The sequence below is a fragment of the Nomascus leucogenys genome, chromosome 2 (genome assembly GCF_006542625.1).
Source record: "Nomascus leucogenys isolate Asia chromosome 2, Asia_NLE_v1, whole genome shotgun sequence".
Taxonomy (NCBI): Eukaryota; Metazoa; Chordata; class Mammalia; order Primates; family Hylobatidae; genus Nomascus; species Nomascus leucogenys.
Window position 1 is genome coordinate 87,162,041 of NC_044382.1, and position 20,903 is coordinate 87,182,943.

Below are 20,903 nucleotides of genomic sequence, written 5' to 3' on the forward strand. Positions count from 1 at the left end.
ACGCAGCCGGCCTCCGGCTGAGAGCGTAAGGGAAGCGTTCCACACTCTCCGAGGATACCGCGGGTTCCTGGCGTGTGGGACGCTTTTCACCGCTTTGAGCTCTCGTTTCCTTCGCCCCGACTACCTACTCGGTCGCAGCCAAAGCCCGGATCGTGGGATCCGGGCCCGGAGGAACGGGATGGCGAACGCGAGCGGCGCCGCGGCCAGGAGCCAGCCGCACCGGGCATGCTCAGTGGCGCGGCCGGCTGGGTGGCCCGCGAGCTGCACCCGGATCTGCTCGGCGGCGGCGACGTGAGCGCGCAGGGGGGCGGCGGCCTCGCCTCGTCTCTCTCTCTGCGCCTGGGTCGGGTGGGTGACGCCGAGAGCCAGAGAGATGTCGGATTTCGACAGTAACCCGTTTGCCGACCCGGATCTCAACAATCCCTTCAAGGTGAGCTTCGGCCCCAGCATCTCCTGCCGCCGCGACGCGTCGTTGTTTGTGAAAACGGACGAGTTCTTTCGCGCCTACTGCGCCTGCCCCTCGGCTCCCCTTAGCCGCCCAGAGAGGGGCGCGGGGCCGCCGTCCCCTGTTTGGGGTCGCGTCCCGGCCCCCGCGTCACTCGTTTGGGTTTTGGGGCTTGGGGGTGGAACCTCCTCAGCTCGTGCCCGGCCGCCCTTCCACACGACCCCGACTGGTGAGGGTCGTGCCTGCAGCCGGGACTGGGCCCGCGCGCCGGGAGGGGTCCTGGTCCGCCTCCCAGGAGTGAAAGCAGAGGGCAGGTAGAGTCGCCCCTTGCCAGGCAAGTGTGGCTGGCAGGGCCGGGAGGCGGCGGAGGAGGGCCCGCCCTGGGGTGGGGTTGTCATGGGGACCCGAGGTGGCGGCGGCGGAGAGCTGCGTGGGGTGATGGCAGAGGTGTGGAGGAGGAGAGAGGTGAGGGTACCGAGTATGCTGCAATAAAAAAAAAAAAGGTTGTGTTTTTATTTTTTAAACTTGTGTTGCACCCAAATACCACCAGTGGCGCTGCCATCCCCCCTCTTCCTGTTAGGCTGAGGTTGAGGGTATTGATACCAAAGCAAAAGTTAAAAATAAACAAACATATCTGGAAAACAATAGTGCACGTGGACGACCTCTTCCCTACCCAACTGCTTCTAGCAAGGTAAACGATGGGATATTTTCCAAGCTCCTAGTGCGTCACCGGTTCTCTGGGCTATATGAGGATACCATTTCCCACTTGAGCTGCTTTTCTTCTTGGAGTCGACCTTATCAACCCCGGCTTCAGAAGGGCTTGGCACAGAATCCTGCAAAGGAAGGCAGCTGAGATATTCATCGTCTGCGTTTAAATGAACGCAACATCTAAATAACTATCTCTTTGAAAGTATTCTGGATTTCCTAATGAGTGTAACTGTTAGCACGTGTAATTTGTTTCCAACTGTTGGTTGAAGTTGTTTCTCAATCCCCCCGGCCGTGTGCAGTAGTAACTTTAATTTGCAGTCACACAGAAAAAAACAGGAACTCTAATTTGTGGTCACACAAGTGTCACTTCTGGCTTGTTGAGTTTACATCTTTTTACTCCTGGTTTTATCTTTCATTAAGAATCCTGGAAGAGGAAAAATATTTCTGCTCATTATTAAATGCCTGATAATTCCAAGGAGGATTATTTTAATGAAATGATCCTGATTATTATTGACAACTCAACTCACTTTGTAGCAGTGTAGAATTAGACTCAGTCACTGTTTCATTGTCCCTGATGTCACTTAAGAAAATTCAGTACAACTGGCCTGTGCCTTTCAGTGACATGGTTGCATTTTAAGACTTTTTTTTTTTTTTTTCCTGGCAGTTTTGTTTCAATTAGTTTTGGATTTGCTTCCATGTTATGGAAAATCAGGTTATTCTTAAATGGTAGACTTTCCAAAGAGACCGTTCATAAATTGTTAAATGGGTGTTATTTTAAAATATTTTGAAGATAAAACATCAAGAACCTTTTAGCCTTTCCTATTTCAGATAATTCACTGACGCTGTTTATTCAGCATCTGACGATTTGGCAGTGTATTTTCTACTTGGTCATTCCATTCCATGGTTCATTTCATATTAACTGGCTCTCTTGGTTAGGGCAAAACATTGTCTTCCTCTTAGCCCAGACTGTCCTTTTGTGACATCTAATATTGCCATGACACTTTTCCTCTTCTGACATTCATAAAATTGCTGTAGTAATTCTAAATCCAAGAGTTGTTTTAAATATTCATTGTGGCATAACATTATAAATCTTTTTTGTTCTTTTATAAATGGATGTACTCAGGACAATGATTATTCAAGTTTGTAAAATGCTTCAGGGACAGATCATTTAGCTCTAACGGAGACTTGGTTGCACACATATTTCTGCTTATGACCTTTCTCTGCTTTTGATGACTGTTACAGCACTGTCAGTGTATCTGACCCTTTATTTTTCCATTTATGTTCACCTGCCCCTCCTCAAAGTATAGTTTTATATGTATATTTTGTCTTTTTACTTTTGCTTATATTTGCGTAAAAGTGATTTTTGAAATAACATTTCTGACACTCTACTTAAATCTGAAATGTTTCTAGACTCATTTGAGTTACTTTATGATCATTTTTCTTTTTTTCTTTTTCTTTTTTTGAGACGGAGTCTTGCACTGTTGCCCCGGCTGGAGTGCAATGGCGTGATCTCGACTCACCGCAACCTCTGCCTCCCGGGTTCAAGCGATTCTCCTGCCTCAGCCTCCCTAGTAGCTGGGATTACAGGTGCCTGCCACCACGCCCGGCTAATTTTTTGTATTTTTAGTAGAGATGGGGTTTCATTGTGTTGGCCAGGCTGGTCTTGAACTCCTGACCTCGTGATCTGCCCACCTCGGCCTCCCAAAGTGTTGGGATTACGGGCGTGAGCCACTGCGTCCGGCAGATCGTTTTTCTTTCTTTTTTTTTTTTTTTTTTTTTGAGACGGAGTCTTGCTCTGTCACCTAGGTTGGAGTGCAGTGGCGTGATCTCTGCTCACTGCAAGTGCCACCTTCTGGGTTCACGCCATTCTCCTGCCTCAGCCTCCCTAGTAGCTGGGACTACAGGCGCCCGCCACCACTGGCTAATTTTTTGTATTTTTAGTAGAGACGGTGTTTCACCGTGTTAGCCAGGATGGTCTCGATCTCCTAACCTCTTGATCTGCCCGCCTTGGCCTTCCAAAGTGCTGGGATTACAGGCGTGAACCACTGCGCCCGATCCATTTTTCAAATCTGTTTTTATTTGCAGTATTTGAAGATAAAGCTCTTATTTTCAAGTATATGATATTTCGCATTTGGTAACTATGCTAATTTTCATTAAATCCTATTTGGTTTCCATTGCCTTTTTCGTTTTTTAACATTTCTTTTCCTTCACTTTTATGTTAGGAATACTTTTGCAAGCATCTTCGTTTGAGCCGTATCATGAAAGTAGTTTGAGTCTATTCTCCTTATATAATATAACCATAGTGGTTTACTTGATTTTATTGGTTCTTGTAAGGTTATTTGCTGGATTCAGTTCATTTTTTTTTTGTTGAGCCCCTGCTTTATATTCTAGTGGTTGTGCTAGGCTTAGTGAATGGTTTTATGAAATTTGAATGGCTTTCATTGCGCATCAAGAAACTTGGAATAACTGGAAATCTGTAGTGATCCAAAAGAAAATAGATGATTAATTATATAGAAGTTTCTGAGGATCCACTCTTGAGCTGTTAAAATGGGGTTTTAAATCTAGAGAGGAAAAAATATTTTCTATATAGTCAACATGTAATTATTGAAGAATTACTGTATGTCCTTTGTTTTCTGTTGAGTTTATTCATTCAACAAATACTGAAGAAGTGTCTCTGTCCTTATGGGTGTTAGTCTAACAGTGAGACAAATATGCTTGGAAAATGAATAAGAGGGGAGAGTTTAATAATCAGCAGAGGTCAGCAATATAGGCTCTTACAAGTCAGCATAAGAGTGTATGGTTAAGTGCCAGAACAAGTGCAGTTTGTTCATAGGAGGGAGAAATTAGTAAGTGGTCAGAAAATCTTCATGCTTTATGCTTTTGCATATTAACATGATAGTTGATTGAATAAGATAGTTGGTTATGGAAATAACATTTAAATTAATTTTTAAAATATGAAGAGAATTAGAATTTCACAGCTGGGGGGGGCAAATTCTTAAAATATATTCAGTCAGATCTCATAGATTAAAAAACAAAGCCCACAGAGGCACACTTGCTCATTGTCCTATGCCCATGTGTAGGTAGTATAGAATTGGCATTAGAACTTAGGTCTCCTGATTTCTAGTCCATTGCTGGTGACACTGTATGCGCTCCCTGGTTGCATTTTGATACCAAAATTCTTGTTTTGTATTTGGAGGTTAGAGTTGAGGGGAGACAGCAGAGGATAGGATTAAAAAATTTTGGCTCAAGAATTTGAAAAGATCTGGGCTTGATCCTGGCTTTGTCACTAACTGGTTGTGAGACCTTGGAAAGTTACTTAACCTCTTTAAGACTCAGTTTACTCATCGCATGTTCTCACTCATAGGTGGGAGTTGAACAATGAGAACACTTGGACACAGGGTGGGGAACATCACACACCGGGGTCGGTCGTGGGGTTGGGGGAGGGGAGAAGGATAGGAGATATACCTAATGTAAATGACAAGTTAATGGGTGCAGCACACCAACATGGCACATGTATACATATGTAACAAACCTGCACGTGGTGCACATGTACCCTAGAAGTATAAAAAAAAAGACTCAGTTTACTATTTTGTAAAATAGGGTAATAGTACATTCTCTATAGGATTGTAAATAGGATTAGATGAACATACATTTAGCATATAGTAAGAGCTTAATGTATAGTGGTTTTAATTAGGTACTGATATTTAGTATTAATAGTAATTTAAGAAATTCTGTTTAATGGCCGGGCGCAGTGGCTCACGCCTGTAATCCCAGCACTTTGGGAGGCCGAGGTGGACGAATCACGAGGTCAGGAGTTCGAGACCAGCCTGGCCAACATGGTGAAACCCCGTCTCTACCAAAAATACAAAAAATTAGCTGGGAGTGGTGGCGGGCACCTGTAATCCCAGCTACTTGGGAGGCTGAGGCAGGAGAATTGCTTGAACCTGGGAGGCGGAGGTTGCAGTGAGCTGAGATGGCACCACTGCACTCCAGCCTGGGCGACAGTGCGAGACTCATCTCAAAAAAAAAAAAAGGTTCTGTTTAATGATTTCTGTATGCTTAACTATGAATTTAGTGAAATTTATGTTACTTTTGGATCTTCTGGAGTGCTGGTAGTAGCTGTTTGACTGATCATAATCAAGGAATCAAAGCTAAAAATAATTAAGTGCTTTGCCTACATCAGCCTGCTAGACTAGGCCAAGGTTGTCTGAATTCTGGTGCTTTTTCACAACACATAGTTCCTCCCTAATAAAATATCTCCATGTTAAAATTGAGCATAGTGTCCATTTTGTTTTGGCCTCAAAAATTAATTTTAGTCTATTGAATTTTTTTTTAGAAATGGCGTAAAATTCAGCATTCTCACTTATGTTATCTTTTAAGTTACAGTAATCTAGTGGCATTGTAAGAGTTGAAGTTGAAAATTGAAAATGACCCAAAATTCAAGTGTGTTATTCATTTGTCTTAGTCTGTTTGGGCTGCTATAACAAAATATAGTACCTCACAGTGGGTAATTTATAAACAACAGAAATGTATTGCCCAGAACTCTGGAGGCTAGGAAGTCCAGGATCAAGGCCCCAGCAGATTCAGTGTATGGTGAAGGCCTCTTCCTCATTGATGGCATCTTCTTTGTGTCCTCACATGGCAGAAGGGGATGGCAGCTCTTTGGGGCCGTTTTCTTTTGTTTTCTTTTCTTTTTTTGTTTGAGATAGAGTCTTGCTCTGTCGCCCAGGCTGGAATGCAATGGTGCCATCTCGGCTCACTGCAACCTCCATCTCCTGGGTTCAAGCGATTCCCCTGCTTCAGCCTCCGGAGTAGCTGGGACTACAGGCATGAACCACCACACCAGGCTAATTTTTTGTATTTTAGTAGAGACAGGGTTTCGCCATGTTGACCAGGATGGTCTTGATCTCTTGTCCTCGTGATCCACCCGCCTTGGCCTTCCAAAGTGCTGGGATTACAGGTGTGAGCCACCGCGCCCAGCCTTTTTTTTTCTTTTTTTGAGATAGAGTCTCTCACTCTGTTGCCTAGGCTGGAGCACGGTGGCGCGATTTTGGCTCACTGCAGCCTCCACCTCCAGCAATTCTCATGCCTCAGCCTCCTGAGTTGCTGGGATTACAGGTGTGTGCCACCATGCCCAGCTAATTTTTGTATTTTTAGTAGAGGCAGGGTTTCACTATGTTGGCCAGGCTGGCCTTGAACTCTTGGCCTCAAGTGATCCACCTGCCTCAGCCTTCCAGAGTGCTGGGATTACAGGTGTGTGCCACCACACTTGGCCTCTGGGTCCTTTTTTAAGTAGGGATATTAATCCCATTCTTGAGAGCAGAGCCCTGCTGACCTAATCACCTCCCAAAGGCTTCACCTTCTAATACCATCATGTTGGTGATAGGTTTCAGCATGTGATTTTTAAGGAAACAAACATTCAGACCTTAGTTTTCATTTTGTAACATCAAGAATGTTATCCATCTTATTTCATTTACATTGACAATGATACTTACAAGTTGATTTCACTCCTCCCTTATCTGTTTAAAATTTTGAGGCTGGGCATGATGGCTCATGCTTGTAATCCCAGCGCTTTGGGAAGCCAAGGCAGGAGGATTGCTTGAACCCAAGAGTTTGAGACCAGCCTGGGCAACATAATGAGACTCCCAGCTCTACTAAAATTTAAAAGTTAGCTGGGTGTGGTGGTGCACACCTGTAATCTAAGCTACTTGGGAGGCTGAGGCGGGAGGGTGACAGAGACTGTGTCTCAAAAACAAACAAACAAACTCAAAAAGCCCAAAAAACAGATATAAAATTTTGAGTTTGGAGATTGGATAGCACTAGGAAAGTATTCTGAGGATTTCCTTTGTGATTGTCACACTTTGAAAACTATCTTTTAACATTAATCTGGAACATAGTGGTTGTAGTTTGGGGGCCTATGTTATTTTACGTTCATGTCAACTGCATGAATTCCTGCTCATTTTTCCTCATGTTAATATTTTTAAAAAGCACATATTGAGCTGCTGTTATATTTCGTCAACTTAAGATGCCATCCTTTGTAAGATGCACCATTATCTTATTTACTACCGTCTCACTTATCTGTTGTATGTAACAAAACCAAAATATAATGGCTTAAAATAACAGTTATTTGCTCACGATTGTTATTTGAGCTAGGCTTAGCTGGGCAGGTTTTTTCTTTTTTTTAATGTTCTTTTCTGGAGTCACTAAAGTGGCTTCAGTTACCTGGTTTATGGTTTCAGATGTCCTTACTCAAGTGCCTGCTGGTTACCTGGAGATGTCAGTGGGCACAGCAATTGGCTGTCTTTCATGTAGCCTCTCTACTAGTAATAAGTGGGCTTTGTGCATAGTAGCAGCAGTGCTCCCAGAGGTCAAGAGCTGAATCTACAAGGCTTCATGAGTCATATGCCACTTCTGCTATATTCTGTTGGTCAAAACAAGGCACAAGTTCAGCCTAGATTTTAAAAGGAGTGGCAAGCAATAGGCTCCACTTGTTGACTGGAGACAGACCTATGAACTGAAGATACACCTAGTATAAAATGGTGAGGTAGTCATAGGATAACTTCACTAGACACTCCCATTCAAATAGGGAAAGAGTGGGAGGTGTGTAGCAGCTGCTGATCCATAGCAATTCTGAAATCTAGCCAGGCATGTGTTGTTAGGGTCCCCTACATTGGGGACAATGAATGTTTCTTGATTAGGGTCCAGTTCTGCTACCTGGTATTGGTTCCTTTACCTGTTATTTTCTTCTGCTTTTGGCTCCACCCTCTGAGAGGTCCTTTATTTATTTTTTTCTATAAGAATGAGCCCTGTCGCAGCTGAGTAGCATTTTTGGCCTGCTTCTTGCCCATTGAAAATTGGGAGCCTAGAAGTTTGTATTCATTTTGAACTGTTTCTTTAGTCCAGGCTGGCACAACTCTCTTAACAGTTTCTTTTTAATCTTACCAAAGTTCAAACCATGCCTTGAAAACAACATTCGTCATTCTTTTTGAGACAATCTTCAGTTAGGGTGAAGTGTCCGTTGCCATGGTCAGTATTCTTCAGATGTTCAGAAAACTTTTTGTCTAGGTTGAGCATCTCATATGGCCAGTGGAAGGCTGCTGCTATAGGAGGCTGCTGTGCCGCATGACAAAACTAAGATTTGAACACAGTTTTATTTTGGCCCTGTAGCCTTAACTACAGTCATATGAGATGATGGTGATTATGAAAATTTTGAAAGTAAACTGTTCTTGTGCTGATATTACCAAAAGTTTTTTTGGAATACAATTAATATTTAATAGTGATAAATGCAGATCCAAATAATTTATTGGTTGTTTCCTTAATATGAACCACCAGTGTGATATATGATATAGTTGCTGAAAAATATATATTGGCTTAGTGAAATTCGTGATCAGTTCCTTAAAATTAATAATCCTATAGTATTCTGTTCTGGTGTAATAGCTGGGTATTGTTCTCAATTGCAAGGCATATTTAAAGAGTGGTTTGAAAATACTAGGATATGCCCAAAGAGGACAGTCAGAATGGTCATGGGACTGAATCAAGTTCTAGGAAGAACAATTTAAGTTTCAATTACTCAGTGGATTTAGTCTACAGAGGGCTAAAGGGAAATAGGAGAGCTCCCATCAGATACTTAAAGGGTTCTTAGTTAAGTGAATAAACTTGTTATTTGTTGCTTTAGAAAAAGAATCTAAGGTTAACTGGCAAAGTTTACTTAAAGGTAAACGTAAATTTTGTCCAAACAGATTTTTAAAAATCTGCTAGCATGGCCTGACAATGCTCTTTTGGTAGGGCATTCTCCAGCACTTGCAGAAATTCAAGCAGAAGTTGGATAACCTGTAGAGATGCTAAAATAGCGATTTTTGTCTAAAGTTTTTTTCTGCTTTGAAACTCTTGTTATGTATATGTGTGTGTGTGTGTGTGTGTGTATATATATATATATATATTTTTTTTTTTTAGACAGAGTCTTGCTCTGTGGCCCAGGCTGGAGTGCAGTGGCGTGATCTCGGCTCACTGCAAGCTCCGCCTCCCAGGTTCACGCCATTCTCTTGCCCCAGCCTCCCAAGTAGCTGGGACTACAGGCGCCCGCCACCACACCCAGCTAATTTTTTGTATTTTTAGTAAATACGGGGTTTCACCGTCTTAGGCAGGATGGTTTTGATCTCCTGACCTTTTGATCTGCCCGCCTCAGCCTCCCAAAGTGCTGGGATTACAGGCGTGAGCCACCGCGCCTGGCCAACTCTTGTTATATTTTTTTGTACCTGTATGGACCACATCGTGAATGCATACAGACATACCTCAGAGATATTGCAGGTTTGGTTCCCGATCAGCTTAATAAAGTGAATATTGCAATAAAGCAAGTCGTGAATTTTTTTGTTTCCCAGTGCATGTAAAAGTTATGTTTATAGTATACTGTAGTGTATTAAGTGTGCAATAACCTGTCTAAAAAGTGTACATACCTTAATTTAACAATACTTTAATGCTAAAAAATGCTAACGACCATCAGAACTTTCAGCGACTTAATAATCTTTTTGTTGGTAGAGGGTCTTTCCTCATTGTTGATGGTTGCTGACTGATCAGGGTGGTGGTTGCTGAAGGTTAGGGTAGCTGTGGCAGTTTCTTAAAATAAGACAGTGATGGAGTTTGCCACCTTAGTGGGCTCTGCCTTTCATGGAAGGTTTATCTGGAGCATGCTGTGCTGTTTGATAGCATTTTACCCACGGCGGAACTTCTTTCAAAGTTGAAGTCAGTCCTCCCAAACCCTGCCACTGCTTTATCAACTAATTTTATGTGCTGTTCTCAATTGTTTTCTGTCATTTCAACAATATTCACAAGCATCTTCACCAGGAGTAGATTTCATCTCAAGAAAACACTTTCTTTGCTCATCCATAAGAAGCAACTCCTTATCAGTTTCATTTTAATTATGAGATTGCAGCAATTTAGTCACATCTTCAGACTCCACTTCTACTTCTAGTTCTTTCAGTGTTTCTACCATATCTGCAGTTACTTCCACCACTGAAATCTCGAACCCTTCTAAGTCATCCCTGAGGGTTTGCATCAACTTCTTTCAAACTCCTGTTAATGTTGACATTTTGACCTCCTCCTATGAATCATAAATGTTCTTAATCACATCTAAATCGCATCCTTTCTAGAAGATTTTTGATTGACTTTTTCCAGATCCATCAGAGGAATCACTATCTATGGTAGCCATAGCCTTAGGAAATTTATTTCTTAAATACTAATACTTGAAAGTTGAAATGACTCCTTGATCTGTGGGCTGCAGAATGGATGTTGTGTTAGCATGCCTGAAAACAATATTAATCTCCTTGTACATTTCCATCAGTACTCTTGGGTGGCCAGGTACCTTGTCATTGAGCAGTAATATTTTGAAAGGCATCTTTTTTTCTGAACAGTAGATCTCAACAGTGGGCTTAAAATATTCAGTATACCATGCTGCAAAAGGATGTGCTGTCTTCCAAGCTTTGTAGTTCCATTTCTAGAGCACAGGCAAAGTAGATGTAACATAATTCTTAAGGATCCTAGGATTTTTGGAGTGGTACATGAACATTGGCTTCAACTTAAAGTCACTAGCTGCATTTTCCCCTAACAAGGGAGTCAGCCTGTCCTTGGAAGCTTTGAAGCCAGGCGTTGACATCCTCCCTCTAGCTCAGAAAGTCCTAGATGACATCTTCTTCCAATATAAGACTGTTTCACCTCCTTTTGAAAATCAGTTGTTTAGGCTGGGCATGGTGGCTCACGCCTGTAATCCGAGCACTTTGGGAGGTCGAGGCAGGTGGTTCACCTGAGGTCAGGAGTTTGAGACCAGCCTGGCTAATGTGGTGAAACCCTGTCTCTACTAAAAATACAAAAATTAGCTGGGTGTCGTGGCATGTGCTTGTAGTCCCAGCTACTTGGGAGACTGTGCAGGAGAATTGCTTGAACCAGCGAGGTGGAGGTTGCAGTGAGCCGACATCGTGCCACTGCACCTTGCACTTTTATGTTATGGAGACAGCTTCTTTCCTTAAACCTCGTAACCAACCTTTGCTGGCTTCCACCTCTTCTTCTGCAGCTTCCTCACCTCTCTGAGCTTTCATAGAGTTGAAGAGAGTTAGGGCCTTGGTCTGGATTAGGCTTTGGTTTAGGGGAATGTTGTGGTTAATCTTCTTTTTTTCTTTTTTTTTTTTTTTGAGATGGAGTCTCCCTCTGTCGCCCGGGCTGGAGTGCAGTGGCACAATCTCGGCTCACTGCAAGCTCCGCCTCCCGGGTTCACGCCATTCTTCTGCCTCAGCCTCTCCGAGTAGCTGGGACTACAGGCGCCTGCCACCATGCCCGGCTAATTTTTTTTTTTTATATTTTTAGTAGAGATGGGGTTTCACCGTGGTCTCGATCTCCTGACCTCATGATCTGCCCGCCTCGGCCTCCCAAAGTGCTGGGATTACAAGCGTGAGCCACCGCGCCCGGCCTGTTGTGGTTAATCTTCTATCCAGACTACAAGAAGGCTGTTTTGTTTTCTTACCATTTGTGTGTTCACTGGAGTAGTGCTTTTAATTTCCTTCAAGAACTTTTCTTTTGCATTCACAACTCTTTGGCCCAAAGAAGCCTAGCTTTGGCCCATCTTGGCTTTCAACTTGTCTTCCTTACTGAACTTAATCATTTCTACATTTTGATTTTAAAATGAGAGATGCATGACTCTTCCCTTCACTCGAACACTTAAAGGCCATTGTAGGGTTGTTAACTGGCCTAATTTCAACATTGTTATGTCTCAGGGAATAGGGAGACCCAAGGAGAGGGACAGAGACGGGAACAGCTGGTTGGTGGAATAGTCAAGACACACAATTTTTTTTTTTTTTTTTTTTTTTTTTTGAGACAGAGTCTCTCTCGGTCTCCAAGGCTGGAGTGCAGTGGCGTGATCTCGGCTCACTGAAACCTCCACCTCGCAGGTTCAAGTGATTTTCCTGCCTTAGCCTCCCAAGTAGCTGGGACTACAGGCCTGCACCACCACACCTGGTTAATTTTTGTATTTTTAGTAGAGACGGGGTTTCACCATGTTGGCCAGGCTGATCTCCAACCCCTGACCTCAGGTGATCTGCCTGCCTTGGCCTCCCAAAGTGCTGGGATTACAAGCGTGAGCCATCACGCCCAGCCAGGACAGACAACATTTATCAAGTAAGTTTGCAGTGTTATGAGCATGGTTTGTGGTGCCCTAAGACAATTACAATAGTAACATCAAGTATCACTGATCACAGATCACCATAGCAGACATAATGATAATGAAAAAGTTTGCAATATTGCGAGTATTACCATAGTGTGACACTAGAGATATGAAGTGAGCACATGCTGTTGGGAAAATGGTGCTGCGAGACTTACTTGATGCCGGGTTGCCACAAACCTTCAATTTATTTTTTTAAAAAAGGCAATATCTGTGAAGTACAGTGAAACTAGGTATTCCTGCATTTTCTCTGTTCTAATATATCAACTATATTGGATATTGGAATTGAGTATGATCATTTCAGCCAGAGAGGATGCTTTATGTTCAGAGACCAGCTATGCCCTGAGCCTCAGCTTCTGCTGAGGGAACAGCCCTCATGGTAGCTTACAGATTTGTGATCATGTCCTCTAGGGTGTGACTTTTGCCACCCTGGCCTCAGCTGACTGATCTTAACAAAGGTACTTCTCCAAAGCAGTGGAATAGCAGTTATCTCACTAGGCTTTTGAAGGCCATTTTCAAGAATTCATGTCCCTCATTAGAGCTGTTTTTTAACTAGAAGGGATGTGCCATGTCATGAAGAATTTCAATCTCTGTGAAACCTGGTGTCCTTCTTTCTGTATATATCTTTAAAATATTCTCCTGCACCCAGCATTTGGGGTGACCTGAGTGAGTCTGTCTGTTTGAACCAGAATTGCTAAACAGTAAGTGTAAAGTAACATTTTCTTGCCAAAACTATGATAGAGTTAAGCCTGTATTTAGACCTACAGTTTTTGGTGGTATAGTGGAGTAATACACTTGCAAATATTGTAAGATGTTTTTAAATCACAAGGGAGAATTTCCCAACTTTCAATAGGTGTAGGATATAACAGGTGACACGGAGTTTGGTTAGATTTAACCTTGTAACAAGTCTCCTACTGTTCCTACTGAGGCAGTCTCTAATGTCCTGCAGCTTTTGACTTCATATGTGTAGACTGGTGTTGAAACCCCTGTGCTCCTTTCTGTGCAGAAGCCTTACAGATCTATACCCAGAGAGCAATCCCGTAATCCCCTTCTCCTTGGCATTTGGCTTTAGGTGCTGTTCAGAATTAGTAATGTTACTTTGTCCTGTTGCTGGACACCTAAGTTGTTTCTGTTTTTTGGCTATTGCAGATAATGTGTCTATAAACATTCCTGTACAAGTGTTTTGTTTGATCACCTGTTTTAAATTCTTTTGGGGATATATACCTACAAGTGGAATTGCCTAGTCATGTGGTAACTCTGTTTAATCATGGAGGAACTTCCAGACCCTTTTCCAAAGTGGCTGTACCATTTTATATTCCTGCTAGCAGTGTATGAGTATGTAGATTTCTCTACATCTTCGTTAACACTTGCTATTACCTGTTTTTTATTCTAGTCATCGTAGTGGGGGTGAAGTGGTATCTTGTGGTTTTGATTTGCAGTCTGCTGATAACTAATGATGTTGAGAATCTTCTCATTTACTTATTGGCATTTGCATATTTCTTTGATGTCTGTTCAGATCCTTTGGCTATTCTTAGATTGGGTTATTTGTCTTTTTTATTATTGAGTTATAAGAGTTTTTATATATCCTGGATACATACCTTTATCAGGTATGTGATTTGTGACTTTTTTTCCCATTTTCTGGGTTGTCTTTTTATTTTCTTGATAACATCTTTTGAAGCACAGAAGCTTTTAATTTTGTTAAGTTCAAATTACCTATTTTTTGTTGTTGGTGTTTTAGTGTCACATCTAAGAATCCTTTGCCAAATCTGAGGTAAAGAAGGTTTATCCCTATGTTTTCTTCAAAGAGTTTTATAGTTTTAGCTCTTGAATTTAGGTCTATGATTCATTTTGAGTTAATTTTTGTATTTGGTATGACGTAAGGTCAACTTTATTGTTTTGCGTGTGGTTATAATGGTTGTTCCAGGACCATTTGCTGAAAAGATTGTTCATTCCCCATTGAATGATTTTGGCACACTTGTCAAAAATCTCAGTATTCCTAATCTGTGTTCTTGCAAAGGAGATGAAGTATTTTATCTGAAAAAGCCCTCATGTTTCATGCAAAAATGCCTTGCAAATGCCTGGTAGTCACCAGGTTTTGTGAGTATGTATTAACTTGTCCGGCTTCTAAAATTGCCAGAGCTGCTTTTGCAACTGCTTCTAAGTCTTTGCATACTTTAATGCTTAAAAACAAATTTAATAGCAGGTTTTACACTTGGTTTTAGAATGTAATTATGAACACATTGTCAGTATTACCAACTTGATACGTTTCCTTTTTTAAAAAAATAAACGCTTCCTTAAAAGAAATACTTCCACTTATTTTACAGAATACAGTTGAATTAAATAATACATTTTTGCATTTAAGCAGAAACACTGGAACCCCTTAAACTCTTAAAGCAAAGGATATGTGTATAGTGTAAAGCGTTATGCATTTTGAGTATTGCTGAAATCAAATTAGGAAGGAGGGATTTGTGATAGTTATACATTGATAATTATAACTTGATTGATAGTAGAAGAAAACACAAAACATTTGAATGCAAATAATTTAGTATATGTAGCTATTAAAGGTATTTGCTTCTCAAACACAGTGAAAACAATGCATATTATAGAAGCATTCTGTACATAGCAAATACTGTAAGTTCCCACTTTCTTCAAGAGAAATAAGCTGTGGCCATGTTATATACATGCTAATGGCAGCCGTTTAATCCGTGGAAATCCACTAATGGTGGTTAGAATTCTCATATGATAATTTGGGATATATGGAGAGCACTGTCAAGTGAAAGTGGTAGGTAATGGGAAAAGAGCATCAGGAGTATTGGCCAGTCATGGCCAGGAGTTGGTAAACTAGGTGTAATTTTACCACCATTTGGCACTTTTTCTTATAAACAAATTCTAAATGGTGGTTAAGCTTCCCAGGCCAGTGCTTAGAATTGTAGTATGTAGCACCAAACCCAAGCATTCTCTACAGTAATGTACCCAAAGAGGGGGAAGGTTCATTTGTGATATCAGGGATTCATCCCCTGCTAGCCTCCCATGACGTTGAAAAGTAATCATAACCTTGAAAACTAATAGCTGAGATATAAAAAAAAACATTAGATGTCTTTTTCAAAAATCTCCAAGCAAGTGCACAACTCTCCAACATTTATATGAAACTTGCATCACAAGATGATTTGTCATAACAATAAAAGGAGTTCTTACTGTTATCCTCACTTCAAGTCATGATATATAATAGCTTCTAAAATCCCTGACCTTGGTAAGGCAACTAGTAATTTGCATGTCTTGTTTTTGTTTCTATTTCTGTTAATACCAAAAAGTGTGAAAGTTAATAAAAAATTAGAGCCTACTTTAGGAAATACAGGCAACTTGGGGTAAAATAAATAATAATTACGTGTTGCAACAAAAGATAATCTTGCATTATTATTTATTTTCTTTATCTGTTATTTAAAAAGATTCCCATCTTTTTTCTGATTCAAAAGGAAAACTCCTGGAACTATTAATATAAGAAACATAACAACAACAATAACTAAATACTGAAGTTAGAAAATTAATTTGCCTATGGTCACCTAGCTAGGAGGTAGAGAAGCAAACCTTATGCAGTGTGGTTCCAGAGCCCACCTTCTTACCTTCTCCCCTCTACTAGTGGAATACAAACCTCTGCAAATTTCACTTACTCCTTTTCTTAACTCCCTGACACCAGGCTAAGAACACAGAAATGTTTGCCTGCAGTATGTATAGTTTATAGAACTTTTTCTTATGAACTCAGCTCTAAGTGGTGGTGAAGTTCCTCTGAGATTCAGCTATAAACATTTCCATTAAAAATGCTTATATTAAATAGAAAAAGCATGTATTACTACTTGCAAGCTTTGGGAGTACATTAATTTGCATTTTTGCAATATGCTACTTACCTTAGGCTTGCTACATCTGATATAAAACCACAAAGACTGACTAACTCAACCTAAAACAAGCATCCCTAGCTGTAGGAAAGTTGCTATGTAGGAAGGTTGCTACATGGGGATAAAATTACACCTCTATTTTTTAAATCTTTCTTAAGGATTTACTATCCATGTAAGACATGTTTATATTCTCTAAATGTTCAGTTCTTTGCCCTACTGATTGCTTTAAGACGTAATTTGGTGTCTTGCCACTGCTCTATCTTTAGGCATATTATCTTTTTTTTTTTACTATAGTTCAGTCAAAACATGTTTTCATGTAGTTCCTATAGCTCAGATATGGTACTACAAAATAGAATGTGAAATTTGGACTAGCAGGACTGCCTTTACCTCTGTGGTATCTGATAGCATTTGGTATCTAATTCTTTTGCCAGTGGACCATCTAATTTCTGTTATTTTGGTTAGTGACTTTGAGTGGACCTAATGGTGTAATTTGAAAAACAAACAAAACATATTCTCAGTCTTTATCAACCATTATATTTAAAATGGAGAGCTTGCCAGTTTAATAGGTCTTTATGGTTATTTAAAATTTTATATAATTACTGTGACTGCATTGGAGATTAAAGTGGGCCAAACTCAATTGTCTCCAAGGGATTGTTACCATTGAAGATGGAGTAAGAGTAGGTTTTTTAGTAACGTATATGGAACTCCCAAAAATCAGACACTGTGATAGTCACTTGGGATACAAGATAAAGAGAAGTTTCTGATGTCAAATAATCCACACTTTAGTTGGGAGATATAATGTGTGATAAATGCTTTGATGCTACCAAACAAGAATAGCATGTTCTTCATATTGCAGAAACAGAACTTCCTGAGAAGATGAGGCCTGAACTATCTTGCCTCAGTTCCCCTAAATGCAGAATCTGAGGCAGAAGGCATATGTGTTGTTATACTTCACTTCTCTCATTTTATAGGTAGGGAAATTCGGACACAGAAGTTAATTTTTCTAAGTTTACTCAGGAATGACAGGACTTGGACTACAATTGTTTCATGGAATTGCTTTAATAAGGGTAAGGATAATGTGAGAAATAGCTTCTCATAGCAATTGCTTAAAAGTGCTGCTGGCAGTATAAAATGAAACAAAAAAAGGACCAGACCTCTCAATGTCATTTTGGCTGTTAGCTAAGAAACTAGAATTTCTTGCTTTCTATATTATTTAGGTTCATTATGTATATTATTAATTATCTGCAGGAAATTTTTACCAAATTATATTCATAAATTATGTTTGTTTCCAAAGAATTATTTCTCTAGAATCTATAGAGTGTACTTGATAATCAAACAGATGCCTACTTAGGAGGTAAGTTGGCTTGGGCATGATTGCTTTAGCTAAGTTTCTAATTTACTAAGGACTGATTTGGGTCTATAAACGTAAGTGAGTCTCTTTTAGATTTGAATAAGATGGTTATGACCCTTGCCATGATATGAATTTTTCAAAATCATGATGTATTGAATAATTCCTAGTGATTATTAAGCACGTATCACAGTTATAAAAGTTTCGCTAAATACACTGTTGTCTTAGAGTCTTGTTGAGAGATTTTTAATGGTTTTTCCTAGCTCCTTTTTAAAAAAAGTGGGGCATTTAGAAACTGTAGTACTATTCCAGGTGAGTGAATTTCTTAGTATTTATTAAATTCATATGATTATAGTAACTCCAAGAATTATGGAGTAGGGGAAAAATTGAACTCACTGAGGGGAGGGCCTCTCAGCTTGGGGCCTTTTTTGTGTAATCAAGTTGTCTAGTGTAGTGTATAATCTTGATTGAACCAAGCAGAGCTATTGAAGAGTATATTAATTATGTTTTATAGAGCAGCACAATATTCTTTCTCTTCTGAGGAAATAGAGTTTTGAACATAAATTTATTTTCTTCATTGCATTTTCTTCCAACAACTTGGTCTTTGGATTTAGATTTGGATTTGAATCCTGACCATGTCACTTATTATATGACTTTGGGCAAATTACTAAAACATCTCTGAGTCAGTATTCTCAGCAGTGAAAGAAAAGATATAGAACCCAAGTCATAAAGCTCTTCTGAGGATTACATGAAATAATTAATAAGAATCTGGTATCATGCTAACCTGGATGAATTTTCTTTCTCTCTTTGAATCTGTAGCCTTCAATTTCCCATTGGCTTCCTTGATAGAACTGTAAATGTGCATTTCCTTATAAATGTTTAATATATTCAAAATATTACCTTCTGTATCTCATGAAAAAGTGTGAAGGAAGTAATGGTGAAAATCTGCTACTGTGTTATATAAAAATACTGGACTGGAAAGATTCTAATCATGTCTCTTGTCATCCTTTGTAATTTTAAAAAACTTAGAGGAAATTTAAGTCTAGTTTGTCGTATTTCTTTTTGCTAACATAATTGAATTTGTCCAAATGGACAAAAGTGAAATTATTCTATGAGCCAGTCTTAAGTTGTAGTGCCTGGACAGTACTGTCCAATAGAAACATAATTTCTGCCACATACGCAATTTAAAATTTTCTAGTAGCCATATCAGAAAAAAAAGAAAAACTGAGTGAACTTAATTGTAATACATTTTATTTTACTCCATATAAAGAATCTTATTTCAACACCTAATCAATATAAATGTTGCAGGAAGTCAGGGACCCCAAACGGAGGGACCGGCTGGAGCCGTGGCAGAGGTTATTTCATTTTAATATGGACATTCGGTCAGCTCCCAAATAATACTTTTATAATTTCTTATGCCAGTCTTTAATCTCTTAATCCTGTTATCTTCATAAGCTGAGAATGTACGTCACCTCAGGACCACTGTGATAATTGTGTTAACTGTACAAATTGATTGCAAAACGTGTGTTTGAACAAAATGAAATCAGTGCACCTTGAAAAATAACAGAATAACAGTGATTTTTGGGGAACAAGGGAAGACAACCATAAGGTCTGACTACCTGCGGGGTTAGGCAAAAAGAGCCATATTTTTCTTCTTGCAGAGAGCCTATAAATGGATGTGCAAGTAGGGAAGATATTGCTAAATTCTTTTCCTAGCAAGGAATATTAATATTAATACCCTGGGAAAGGAATGCATTCCTAGAGGGGGGTCTATAAATGGCTGCTCTGGGAATGTCTGTCTTACGTGGTTGAGATAAGGACTGAGATATGCCCTGGTCTCTGGCAGTATCCTTAGGCTTACTAGGGTGGGGAAAATCTCTGCCCTGGTAAATTTGTGGTCAGACTGGTTCTCTGCTCTTGAACCCTGTTTTCTGTTGTTTAAGATGTTTATCAAGACAATATGTGCACCGCAGAACGTAGACCTTTATCAGTAGTTCTGCTTTTGCCCTTTACCTTGTGATCTTTGTTGGACCCTTATCAGGAGTTCTGCTTTTGCCCTTTGTCCTGTTTCCTCAGAAGCATGTGATCTTTGTTAGATCCTTATTAATAGTTCTGCTTTTTGCCCTTTGAAGCATGTGGTCTTTGTACCTACTCCCTGTTCGTACACCCCCTCCCCTTTTGAAATCCTTAATAAAAACTTGCTGGTTTTGAGGCTCAGGTGGGCATCACGGTCCTACTGATATGTGATGTCACCCGTGGCGGCCCAGCTGTAAAATTCCTCTCTTTATACTGTCTCTCTTTATTTCTAGCTGGCCGACACTTATGAAAAATAGAAAGAACCTATATTGAAATATTGGGGGTGGGTTCCCCCGATATATAAAAATTAGAGATATTTTACATTGTTTTGCTAAATCTTTGAAATTGAAAATCTAATGTATTTTGTACTTTTAGCACATCTCAATTGGACTACATTTTAAGAGCTACATGTGGCTGATGGCTGCCATATTTACAGGTAGCACAGGTGTATAGCACATCTATAAAATGCATTACTACAACAATAGATGGCTTTTGCACACTGTGGGATGTGTGTGATAAAAGAATGTCATTTATTATTGCCAGTCTAAAGTTTGTCTCCCATTCTTAGCAGTCACTTAATGGTGAGAATTTACCTGTCATTGCAATCTGTTCAATAAATGATTTCGCCAGTTTTCATTGTCCATTCCCAAGTATTTAAAAATTTCAAAGGCCTCAAATAATTATATCTGTAGGAATGACATGAAAAGGTTTGTATTTTGAAAAGCTGATTCTGGCTTATTATGAAGAATAGGTTGGGATGGGGTTGGAGGATAGGGAGGGAAGACCAGTAAGGAGTTCATTGCCGTTGACACATGAGAAATACTGGCAGATTGATCTCTGGGGTGGAGGAGGGATTTTTTTGTTTGTTTGTTTTTTGTTTTGCTTGTGTGCATTTTAAAGATGATCAAGACTTGAAATGTGAGGTATCTTGCTGGGAAGAAGCAGTTGAACATATGAGAGAAAAGGATAATTGACAGGGTGATCCTAAGAAAAGTTAGGAAGAGATTAAGCTTAGATATGAAGAGGATTTTCCCCCCTACCTTGGGGGAAAGCCTTCCTCCTTGCTTTTCCTTCCCTCCTCTTTTTTGCGTCCCTTTTCCTTTTTTTCCCCTAACCTCTAGACAATGTGGGAGATAAGGAAAAAAAAGGCTGAGGCCCTTCTGATGATCTACAGGACATTGTGAAAACTTCTGTAACACAAAGTCATTCCTCACCAGTTAAAATAACAGTAAC

At 40.1% G+C, this 20,903-nt stretch overlaps 1 protein-coding gene across 1 annotated transcript in view; it reads left to right on the plus strand.

Annotated features, from left to right (window-relative positions):
• The first annotated feature begins 204 nt into the window (after positions 1-204).
• SCAMP1 (secretory carrier membrane protein 1) overlaps positions 205-20,903 on the plus strand; it is a 132,900-nt gene continuing 112,201 nt past the window's right edge. The window contains exon 1 of the mRNA XM_030800442.1: positions 205-430. Within this exon, the coding sequence (XP_030656302.1) occupies positions 374-430 (57 nt within the window). The 5' untranslated portion in view covers positions 205-373. The remainder of the gene's footprint in view (positions 431-20,903) is intronic.